The 12,295-nt window shown below is 45.5% G+C and overlaps 1 protein-coding gene across 1 annotated transcript; it reads left to right on the top strand.

Moving 5' to 3' along the window:
- The first annotated feature begins 2,646 nt into the window (after positions 1 to 2,646).
- Positions 2,647 to 11,253, top strand: LOC147007860 (uncharacterized). Its single transcript, XM_085866286.1, has 2 exons — positions 2,647 to 3,075; positions 8,734 to 11,253. The coding sequence occupies exons 1-2, from the start codon at positions 3,006 to 3,008 to the stop codon at positions 10,599 to 10,601; spliced, it is 1,938 nt and encodes a 645-aa protein (XP_085722412.1). The 5' UTR covers positions 2,647 to 3,005; the 3' UTR covers positions 10,602 to 11,253.
- The last annotated feature ends 1,042 nt before the right edge of the window (positions 11,254 to 12,295 follow it).

Below are 12,295 nucleotides of genomic sequence, written 5' to 3'. Positions count from 1 at the left end.
TTCAAGGGGAGTAGAGTGTTAGATGTTGTCGATGGTAGTTTTTTTTTTTTTTTGATCTGAGACAGCAGTTCTCAATTTGGATGAAAAATCTGCACAGATTGTAGTTTTCCTGCACCTTTTATTGTGCACTACCTGCCACCTGAGTGATTTCCTCACTCACCTGAATTGTAACGGGTGTGTGGGGGGATGAGAGGAACAACACCTTTAGTTTAAGGATTTTATATTGAAACGTTATTTTATCTTTGAATTGTTTTACATTGTTAACCTGTTCATGTTTTACATTTTTAACCTGTTCATGTTTTACATTGTTAACCCGTTCATGTTTTACATTTTTAACCTGTTCATGGTTTACACTCCATTAAACTTGCTTATAAATACCTGTTAACCTTTTTTGTGTATCTGTGTCGACATCTTGATTCCTTGTCGATTACCCTTCTGTTCTGTGGTATTCTTTTACATTATCATGGTGAACAGTGAGTTAAAGAGCCTAATTTAGGCCTACAGTGTGACCTTGCCCTCCTCGGTATGATAACCTTCTCTAAAGCTTGTTACCATAAAGCCATGTACAGGACAGTGTTTGCTCAGCCACAGGTAAGTTAACACTTCTGACCGATTTTGCACGAATTCCAACCAAAGGACACACGTACAATCCACATTCTGGAGTTTCGGAATTGAATAAAGATCCTTGGTGATCATCCCAGGTGGCCAGGATGGTCTAGACTTCAGGGACTCTAGACTCTCGAGGTTTGCACATTGGTCTCTTAACCATCTAGCTTGAGCTTGAATCTTGACTTGAATCGCACAGACGAAGGAAAAGGTCATGGGGGCACAGGCTGTGCAAAGGTGGGCGGGGGGGGGGAAGAGGGGACATGTTCTCGCTATCTACTCAGTCTTCCGGATCCTGAGTGATGGAAGTGTTGGAGTTGTCACCTTTTGATAAATGTTGTACCGTTGGTAGTCGTAGCCAATCGTTGGTCGGTTAACAGCATTTTAATTTATTTTTTCACTTTCCCAGATTTAAAAACAATTAAAGAAACCAAGTGAGAAATGACTGCACTATGGTCACAACCTGGAACGCAAAAACACAAACCAGGCAGTGTGTAATCAGCAGAGGCCTCCAGGCCTTATGTGTTCGGTACACCAGAAAACCAAGACGGTGGCCATATAATATCGGCTGGGTGTCATTGTGGGTGTTGTCAAGGGACAGATGTGGTTGTTGTCAAGGGACAGATGTGGGTGCGGTCCGGCAGCTCTCTGATCAATGGGAGCACATTCCAAATATCGACCACAATTCCACCAGCAAGAACCCAACAACAGCAACGAGTCACAGGTAAAAACATTTTCTCATCAATGTGCTTCAAATGTCATGAATCCTCTCCCCACGTGACCCGACAGCGAAGCTTTCTTTGTTGGCTGAAAGAGAGCTGGTTCGTTTCTTGTCTCCTGCTCATCGACCGTTTACATTTGAAGTTTCCAGTTGTTCAACCGTTTCACAGTGGATCTGGTGCTCGATGAGCTTGGATTGTTATGTCAACGTGTTTGGATCTTGTTGTGTTTTGTTTTTTTAAGGTGGAAGTTGTTTTTAAGTGGATAAAGGTCCAAACGTCCTTTCAACAGGAGAGTAACCCTGAACCGGGGTCAGAGATAAAGGAAGGAGGTGGAGAATTCATCAAGCTGAAGGTGATTGGACAGGGACGACTTTCTTTAATTGGAATGAAAAAGTTTTAATGGACGTTAGTGGGGGTGGTTGTTGTGATGAGGGGGAGGGGTGTGGGGGGTGATGGTGCGTCTGGGGGAAGGGTTCATGGGGGTGATGGTGGGTCTGGGGTAGGGGAGATGGTGAGTCTGGGGAGGGTGTGTGGGGTGATAGTGGGTCTGGGGAGGGGTGTGGGATGATGGTGGGTCTGGGGGAGGGGGTATGGGGGTGATGGTGAGTCTGGGGGTGGGATGTTGGTGGCTCTGGTGGAGGGTGTGTGGGGTTATAGTGGATCTGGGGGAGGGGTGAATGGGGGTGATCGTGGGTTTGGGGGAGGGGTGTGGGATGATGGTGGGTCTGGGGTAGGGGAGATGGTGAGTCTGGGGGAGGGTGTGTGGGGTGATAGTGGGTCTGGGGAGGGGTGTGGGATGATGTTGGGTCTGGGGGAGGGGTGTGGGGGTGATGGTGGGTCTGGGGGAGGGGTGTGGGATGATGGTGGGTCTGGGGAGGGGGTGTGGGGGTGATGGTGAGTCTGGGGGTGGGATGTTGGTGGCTCTGGTGGAGGGTGTGTGGGGTTATAGTGGATCTGGGGAGGGGTGAATGGGGGTGATCGTGGGTCTGGGGAGGGGTGTGGGTTGATGGTGGGTCTGGTGGAGGGTGTGTGAGTGATGGTGAGTCTGGGGTGGGATGTTAGTGGGTCTGGTGGAGGGTGTGTGGGGTGATAGTGGGTCTGGGGAGGGGAAAGTGGGGTGAATGGGAGTTCTGTGGAACGGGTACTTTTGCCCACTTTTCCCGTTGTGGTGGAAAAACTCAGCCCAGACGAGTTTTCCCGTTTAGTTGAATTCATTAATTGTTTTAATGTTCGCCTGGGAAAAGATTTCGGATAAACGTCGCTCCGAATTCAAACATCCAGTCCGGATTTTGTTACTCGCCCGCTGTTTTGACACCACGTGATCCTCATCACATTCACCTCATCCGCCATTTTGCGGACAATCCGGTGAAGTTTTGTGCTTCACCTTCCTCTGTGTGGCCCCTGATCGTGACGAATCCTCAAAGTCGGGGAATGGGGACGAGAGAATGGAATGTTGGGAGGTTCGTTTCCCTGAGACCTAATAATGGGGTTTAGGCCCCGGTCCGCACTCGAGGAGGGGAGGGATGAGGGAGCACGCAGTTCGTTTGGGAAGGTCGAGGCTCAAGAAGCGAGTGCATCGCAGATCAAAGGAAATCGGTCCTTTGATGGAGCTGTGATGGAGTGGAGGGGGACACGGGGAACCCCTGAGATCGGGATCCTCCATTTGAATAACCCGCGATGTACATCATGGACACGTTACTGACCGCAGCACAATTCCTCGACTGTCAGGATCAGCAAAGTCGGCCCGGTTAGTGGGGAGGGATCCGGGTGGGGGGGGGGGTTGGTGAGATGGGGACGGGATATCACCTGAGGTATGACGTCATCACCGTGTCGGGGAAATCCGTGCTCCTCCCACCTCTTCACACATCGTTGTTCCCTCCACTCCCAGGTTGGACGGACGTTATGTTTTCATCCATGTTTGTTTGTCTGTGAACAGGATATGTTAATAAGTTGTGGATGGATTCGGACGGAGTTTGGTGAACAGGTTCGGTGTGTGACAAGGACAAATTGATTCGATTTTGGTGAAGATCTGATCCGAATCCGAATCCGGGAATGTTTTTAATACCGTAAGTAATTCTTCACCATCGAGAGACGAGGACCAAAAAACAAAAAAGATCGGTGAATGAGTTGTTCGGTGACAATAACAAGACGATTCGATTCTGGTTCAATTCCGGATACAGATCCGTCCAATCAGTGGCAGAGAAAACGTAACCTGTTCCACCTGGCGGACAGGTGTATTCTCCACTGAGTTTTTCCAGGTGTCGCTGTGTGAGTGATTTTAAATATATTGCTCATTCTTTCTGTTTGATTGTTCATCACCGACAGGTCACAATTCAAAACCGATCATCATGGAACTTTACCAAGTTGTAGAGGTCGTCTCATCTGAGAACCCAGTTGATTTTGAGGTCAAAGGTCATCTTGAGGTCAAGTTTCTAAAATCATTTTTCATCCAATTGACTTGATTTGCATATTGCGTCACTGAATTGGGAACTATTTTTGAGGTCAACAGGTCAAAGTTCAACTGAAGGTCAAACTTCTAAATCATCAATTTCAATCTGAAAAATCATCAATTTTCGTCCGATTGACCTGAGCTTTGATTGAGATTGTCAATTTTAATCCGAATGAAATGGACAATTGGATGTATCCATGGCAACCTTTGGAGAGGGAATGGATTTTCCAAGTATCGTGCTCTGCACTATGTCTTATTCTTGTTTGTTTTTCTTTTTTAGCCGCGTCTCGCGGAGCGAACGCTGGCTCTAAGAGAGCTCCGTGTTGTTGTTGTTGTTGTTCTTCTTTTTCTGGTGAAGACAAAACCTTTCTTCTCTAGGACTCGGCTCTTTTCTATACAGGATCCGGATCTCCTTGAATACTAAACACCTGTGCACATCCTCACATTGAGGGTGCCTTTTGAGAGCGTCTATCATGAACTTTTAAATATATTCGGACATTTGCTTTAAAGTTTCGAAAAGTTCTCGTTACTATTTGAAGATTATTCCATTTAATGTGTTGTGATTTCGTAAATACACGATTTTCTTGTCATGAACAGGAGCCTCCATGTAATGACTGGTCTCGCTATTGGCTCCATCAAGGCACGTGACGAAATATCGGAAGTTGTTGTTGTTGCCTTTAGGAAAGCGGCTCTTGAACACATTTGTCCTTGTTTTTACATTGGATCCTGAAGTACCGCAAGACCCTTGAAGACCCCTAACACCCTTCAGACCCTTTATAAGACCCCTTAAGACCAGAGGACTCAAAAGAACACAAAAGCTCAAAATATCCCTGAAACACATGAGACACAAAACCCTTTATAGCCTTTCAAACCTTAAGACCCTCTGACACCCCGAAGACACTTTAGACCCTTTATAACCCGAAGTCCATTTAAAAACCAGAACATCACGAAGACTTTCAAACCGTAACACCCTTTAAGATACCTAAGAACCCGAAAACCCAATAAGACCCTGAAGATCCCTCTGGCCCTTTCGAACCACAATATCCCAAATAACCTTGAAGACACTTTAGAGCCTTTCAGACCTTCGACACAAAGACACTTTGGAAGTTAGGACCCTGCAGACCCCGTTACACCCTTTAAATCCCTGAAAAAAGTTATGGATGGACTTTCACAAAATTTGGTGGATGAGTGGTCAGATGACAAGAACAAGCCAATTAAATTTTGCTTCAGGTCAGCAGATCCGGCCTATCCGTGAGATCCAAAACGTAAACTGTTCATCCTGGTGGAGGTCTGTTATTCACCATTAATCACCAAATCCCAATCCACTCTGTGGACACACAAATGTGTTGTTCGCACAATTTCACCCCACATGGTTCCACCAGAAGAATCAGGAAGTGACGCAGTGTGACCTCACTGCCGATCCTGCAAATAAACCGTTTATGTCCGAAGAACCGTTGAGTTCATCAAAGCCAATTTGTCAGACGGTTTGTTCACTCATTCTGCTTTTCATTTCGACGAGTCTGCCCCACACCCCACTCCACCACAACAACACTTCCACTGTGGTTGTTGAGGGTCCCAACGTGCCTTTTCACAGACCATTTGATCGTTCTTCAGAGGGACATTTGCAGCCTGCAAACCTGAGTTTTTAACGTGGCAAACCACCTCGGGGAGGCTGCAAATCCCGGTCATGCTCCTCATGTGAGCTTCCACGTGCATCTTGGTCTATGCTCTGGACCTTCTCCGAGCCCGTGTGCCGAGGCTGTGTGAACTATGAGGGCAGAGACGATATTGAGGTCTTCTTGAGGATGGCATGTGTGGTCAAGCATTTAGTGTTGAACCGATTGCCGGAAGGGAAGGACGAGGAGACGAACGACTGTTTAAACCCCATTTGCACAACCGTCTCTCGACCGTTCCAGCCTGGAGGATGAGCATGAAGACCATTCGCTCACATTCCCATCACCCATGGCTGCGAGTCATGTCTCCAACATCCCGTGTGTGTGTGTCCCTGAACGTCACCAGTTTCGTGAAGTCTCATGAGCTGCCCATGTTGCAGCATGAGGGTCATCACCCGAGATGGACGATCTCGGTGTCGCCACCAAGAGCACTCCAATCCCTACCTCCCCAGAGAGTGGACTGCCCTCGTTGACCGAGCCTGCCGTCTTTGTGACGTCCCAGGAGGTCGCTACTTGGCTGCAGCTGTGACCGGTCTCCCACTGTCTCGTGCGGTGATGGATGTGGTGATTGGGACGCACGTGGTTCATACCGATGGACACGGCCCCGAGCGGCGTGACACGGACATCCCAGCAGAGATGTCGGACGGTCTACACAGTGGTGCCCAAGGGTGCACGGGGACTGTAGTTCTCATATAATTGTTAATTATCGCGCCATCAGACCTGCAGTTGGAGCATGACGTGGCCCTGCAGCCTAGCTGACCTAGCTAACAGCCTCAAGATGTTGGCGGAGTCCCTGACTGACTCACGGGTCGTGACAAAGTTGCAGTCCTCCTGGCCCATCCTGCCGCCTGTCCCGTCACTGTTGGGTCTCCCCTGCCACGTGTGCCGTTGACTTGTGGGAATATACAGGAGGTGTACAAAATCCACTGGGTTGTACCAACTGTCACGGGCGGCTTGGGGAGGACACTAACTCCGTCCAGAAACCCCTTCGTGGCTATGCATGACACCATCAAGAAGCAGGATGCAGGACATGGGCGAAAAAGTAATGTCCTGTCCAAGGGGGCTGCGGTGTGCCTGAGCAATGTTGGTCAATATAATGACCATTGTGGGGAAAGAAAAAGAAGCTGAGCACAGAGGTCAGATCTAGTCTCTCTCATTGGTCGAGCATGGTTCGGGTTTGAGTTATAGTGAGGCCGATTGTGCTGTAAATTGTTATTTGGACCGACGCAGTTTTGGTAATTCCCTTTCGGTTACGCCGGATCCGAGTCGGTAACAGCGACTCGGTTCGGACAAAGCCGGCCGAGGGTGTGGCTTCCTCAGTAGCTGGACCGCGCGGCTAATTAGGTAAATTGGAATCAGAGAAAATGACCCTAACCGCACGGTCGAAATATTGGCGTCCACGGTCCATGAAGCGACCCGTCGACTTCGGAGTTATCCGGAGTGATGATCTTCAATTCCGGGTGTTTGGGGGGGGCGGTCCATCTGCTCCATCTCGCGGTCGTTCCCCACCCCCGAACCCGGAACCACAACAATATAACAATGCATTGTGCTATATGATATAAACTTTTACTTTTTTCCAGTTAATTATCAATCAAGTTTAATTGGCAACATTTTTTATGTCTTTTTATTACCCTTAATCCCATTCAAACAAAATAATTTTTAATACAAGTTGAAGTTGGAAGTAAAATAACCGTTCTCATCATGGGGGGTGGGATCCCCGTGTCAGAATAGTTTGAAAGATGACCGTGCATCAATGATGTGTATTTCATGTATGAATACTGTGACGTCCATGGGACTTGAACAGTCCCGCCAACGTAGAATGAGCCGAAACAATGGAGGCGGTTTATTTTTATAACCCAAAGATGGCGGTTTTAATCGCTCTACCGCAAACGGGAGGAGGAAGGTGGCACGAGTCGCTTTTCACTGAGTTAATAACGTTTATTTCTCTAACCAGAAATAATAAGACTCGGCAAGAGGAGGGATCCAGGGCGATTCGACGGGATGGTGGTGTGGGTTCGGGCGTGGGGAAAACACAAACAATTCCAATGGATATACCAATCTCAAACCCTCTAAGGCGCCAGGTACACACACACACACACACACACACACACACACACACACACACACACACACACACACACACACACACACAAACAAAACGTAGCTGGTCCTGGTGGTCAGGCTGGCCCATGGTGTAGACGCAACAGTCCCTGGATTGGCGTCGGACGAGCTGGCGTTGCGCTCGTCAGGGGCAGGAGACACCGTGGTGCTGTCGACCTCCTGGTGTCGGCCCAAGTCCACTCACAGCCGCCAGTTTTGGTGCCAAGTTGCGAGCAGGAGAGGGAGGCAGGTCCGCCCGCCGTTCGACCCTGTACTCCGAGCCAGCAGAACCCCAGAGCCAACCGAGGTCAGGCACGAGGCACAGCAAGGCCACGAGACACGATCAATCCAGGATCGAATCAGCGCAACAAAACAGCACGCTCCCAGCACAACAGCCTCCACCAAAACGGTTTTTCTTTCCCGATCTTCTTCCTCCCACCTTTTTCCCGAACAGAACCTTTTTATCCTCGAGTCCTCGTCACTTCCAATCGAGCCGTTTTATTGGCCCTCCTCCGTCGCCTTCCGCCAATCGTGATCACGGGGCGGAGCCATCCGCAGCACTGTCCTGTGACGTCACGGCAAGCCTCCAGGGAATACTAACAGGGTTTACGCAGACACACTTACCCTATCCCGTCTCCTATCTAATTACGTGACAATTATTTCCCCTTGAAGAAATGGACATTTACTAGACAACTTATCACCACTGAATTGCTACTTATTACATCGAGATCCTGGTACACTCGAACAGCATGGCATACCTAATTAAACATCCTAATTACCCTTTGAATGCATACCCCCCCCCCCTCAGACGTAACAATACATAATGAACCATTGGACCATTGTGTATTTTTAGAACTTACTTTTAAAAAATGAGTTAATTATTATTATTATTTTTGATAATAATATCGATATACCGATACATACCACTCTGACCCCAAGAGTTCATCGAGAGTACAAAATCGATATCGACAGAGCCTATTTGCTTTCTTCTTCGAAACTACACACACAATTTCAATGAAACTTGACCACAACATTCCTCACTTGTGATGAACCAAAGTTTATCGACCACAAAATCTGCACTAATTATGGGGGTCTACGATGGAGGGGAGGGTCGGGGGGGGGGGTTCTGATGATGCATTTTTAGACACTGTCCAGTTAATTTTGAGTTTCATTGTCTTTTCAGACAAAGAAATGAAAATAATTTCCTCTACCAACTCTGCCCCGTTCGACACAGAAGAAAATCCTTCTTGTCAGGACAATGACAAATCGAGCAGCGTCTCTTGCAACAACCACAAAAGTTGTTTACAGATGATCAAGCAGATCCAAGGAAACGAGAAACTCGACAAGTGTTTCGTTTGTAACGAGGCGTTTACTACTTCATCAACTTTATCTCAACATACAATACTGCATACCGGGAAGAAACCCTCCCAGTGTTCTCTTTGTCACAAGGCTTTTACTCAATCATCAAATTTACATCAACGTGAACGAGTACATATGGGGGTTAAACCCTACAAGTGTTCTGTGCGTAACAAGGCGTTTACGCAATCATCAACTTTACGTGAACATGAACGAATACATTCTGGGGATAAACCCTACAAGTGTTCTATGTGTAACAAGGCGTTTCCGTATTCATCAACTTTACGTAAACATGAACGAATACATTCTGGGGATAAACCATACAAGTGTTCTGTGTGTAACAAGGCGTTTACGCAATCATCAACTTTACGTAAACATGAACGAATACATTCTGGGGATAAACCATACAAGTGTTCTGTGCGTAACAAGGCGTTTACACAATCATCAACTTTACGTGAACATGAACGAATACATTCTGGGGATAAACCCTACAAGTGTTCTATGTGTAACAAGGCGTTTACGTATTCATCAACTTTACGTAAACATGAACGAATACATTCTGGGGATAAACCATACAAGTGTTCTGTGTGCAACAAGGCGTTTACGCAATCATCAACTTTACGTAAACATGAACGAATACATTCTGGGGATAAACCATACAATTGTTCTGTGTGTAACAAGGCGTTTCCGCATTCATCAACTTTACGTGAACATGAACGAATACATTCTGGGGTTAAACCCTACAAGTGTTCTATGTGTAACAAGGCGTTTACGTATTCATCAACTTTACGTAAACATGAACGAATACATTCTGGGGATAAACCATACAAGTGTTCTGTGTGCAACAAGGCGTTTACGCAATCATCAACTTTACGTAAACATGAACGTATACATTCTGGGGATAAACCATACAATTGTTCTGTGTGTAACAAGGCGTTTCCGCATTCATCAACTTTACGTGAACATGAACGAATACATTCTGGGGTTAAACCCCACAAGTGTTCTGTGTGTAACAAGACTTTTACGTATTTATCAACTTTACGTCAACATGAACGAGTACATTCTGGGGATAAACCCTACCAGTGTTGTGTGTGTAACAAGACTTTTACGTATTTATCAAATTTACATAAGCATGAACGAGTACATTCCGGGGTAAAACCCTACAAGTGTTCTGTGTGTAACAAGGCGTTTAATCACTCATCAACTTTACGTAAACATAAACGAAAACATTCTGGGGATAAACCCTACAAGTGTTCTGTGTGTAACAAGGCGTTTACGTATTCATCAACTTTACGTGAACATGAACGAATACATTCTGGGGTTAAACCCTACAAGTGTTCTATGTGTAACAAGGCGTTTACGTATTCATCAACTTTACGTCAACATGAACGAATACATTCCGGGGATAAACCCCACAAGTGTTATATTTGTAACAAGGCGTTTACGCAATCATCAAATTTACATAAACATGAACGAATACATTCCGGGGATAAACCGTACAAGTGTTCTGTGTGTAACAAGGCGTTTCCGTATTCATCAACTTTACGTCAACATGAACGAATGCATTCCGGGGATAAACCCTTCAAGTGTTCCGTTTGTAACAAGGCGTTTACTACTTCATCATCTTTATCTCGTCATCAAAAAATACACACGAAGATACAACAGAGGTGCAAGGACCCAGCGACGTCGGTGTGAATCCCGTGTTATCAGGGAAATAACCAAATACCGGGATCTGGAAAATGAAGTCAAAATAACCTGGAAGTTGAAGTGTCGACATTGTGTCAGTGATTGCGACAGCAACTGGAGTGATGAAGAAGAGCCTCTGTTAGATCTTCCAAAATATCCCTGGGAATGAATATTACTACAAACTAACTGCAGTTAGAGACTGCCTGGGATTCAGTGACGATCCTGAAAATATCCATCGAAACAAAACTCTGAGAACAAGAAAACTTCACAACTTGCTCGAACAAACATGACCCATTCCCAAAATGGAGGTGGATACACACACTCACAAACACGCACACACACACACAACCACATGAATACACTCAAACAATCACACAAATACACTCAAACACTGACAATCATACCAACACACAATCACGTTTTACATCTTTTTTACACATACATAAACATACACACACATTGCCTTTTATACGTATTGATTTTAAACTTGAACTGGAATCCTATTTTGTTTCTCAAACTTTGGGATATCTTTAATCCCATATTTGTTTGTTCTTCCTCTTGTCGGAAGTTCTTCACATCACTTGTCAGGGTTTATTCTTTGCACATCCTTATGATCAGGTGTACAGGTGGTGTGAACCATTAAATTGTTTGTTTTTCCCAATCGTTTCAGCCTTCATCTTTGATAACTTTCCCATTATTTATTTTACCAACTTACACTACTCGCACACAGGGGCATCCTTGGAGCTGAGTTTCAGCAACATACTGCAGTTGCGAAGGAGAAAATGCTCTCACATCGAGGGGAAAGCTCAAGGAACCTCGTGAATACAGGGGGCTGTGTTTATTTATATAAAAAAACACATTGATAAACAAGAAAAAGAACAATCAGAGATCACAGACCCTCGCCAGAACTTGTCTTGTGTGGTGTTAGTGTACTTTTATGTAGTGTATTTTGTGTACTGGTGTGTTACATAATGAACTGGAGGGGGAGCACTCGGTAGAGTGCAAAACCTCCGCCGCCAATACTGCTGGGTCACTTAAGTGAACCTGATATCCTATTAATTGTAGGTCAAAACGGATCAGACTCTACTGAGCCACAATTGAATAAACGAAACAAGATTGACACGCATGCAGAAATGCCAAAAAAAAATCTAAATTTTTTTGAAAAAAAAGGTGCAAAAAATTTTTTTTTCTCCAACAATTTTTTGTTGGGGGGGGGGGGCGTTGGAAATCACTTAAAACATGAATAAATGCAAAAAAAATTCATATATTTTTCAAATAAAATGGAAATTTTTTTGAAAAAAAGTTACAATTTTTTTTTTTGGGGGGTTGGAAATCACTGAAAACATGTTGAAATGCAAAAACAAAAATTCAAATATTTTTTCAAAATGGCCGCTATCGCGGCCATATTGGACTTTCGACCAAGTCCAAAATCTAATGCCATGATCCTTGGACCATACCTAATCCCCCCACCAAGTTTCGTCGAAATCCGTCGAGGAGTATTTCCGTAATACTGTTCACAAACAAACAAACAAACAAACAGAAAGGGGTGAAAACAGTAACCTCCGATCTTCGATGGCGGAGGTTAATAAGAGACATAATTCGAACTGCCACTTTATAACTGCTGGCAGTGATGACCGGATTCCAAGAAGTCCCGTTTTGATGCAACCCCACTTTGATCGGACACCTGACCTTGACCCATGAAG

This window comes from Eptatretus burgeri, chromosome 24 (genome assembly GCF_056783735.1).
Source record: "Eptatretus burgeri isolate ZD-2024b chromosome 24, Ebu_testis_v1, whole genome shotgun sequence".
Classification (NCBI taxonomy): Eukaryota; Metazoa; Chordata; class Myxini; order Myxiniformes; family Myxinidae; genus Eptatretus; species Eptatretus burgeri.
The sequence above is the reverse complement of the archived record's forward strand: the minus strand, read 5'-3'. Positions and strand labels throughout refer to the sequence as shown.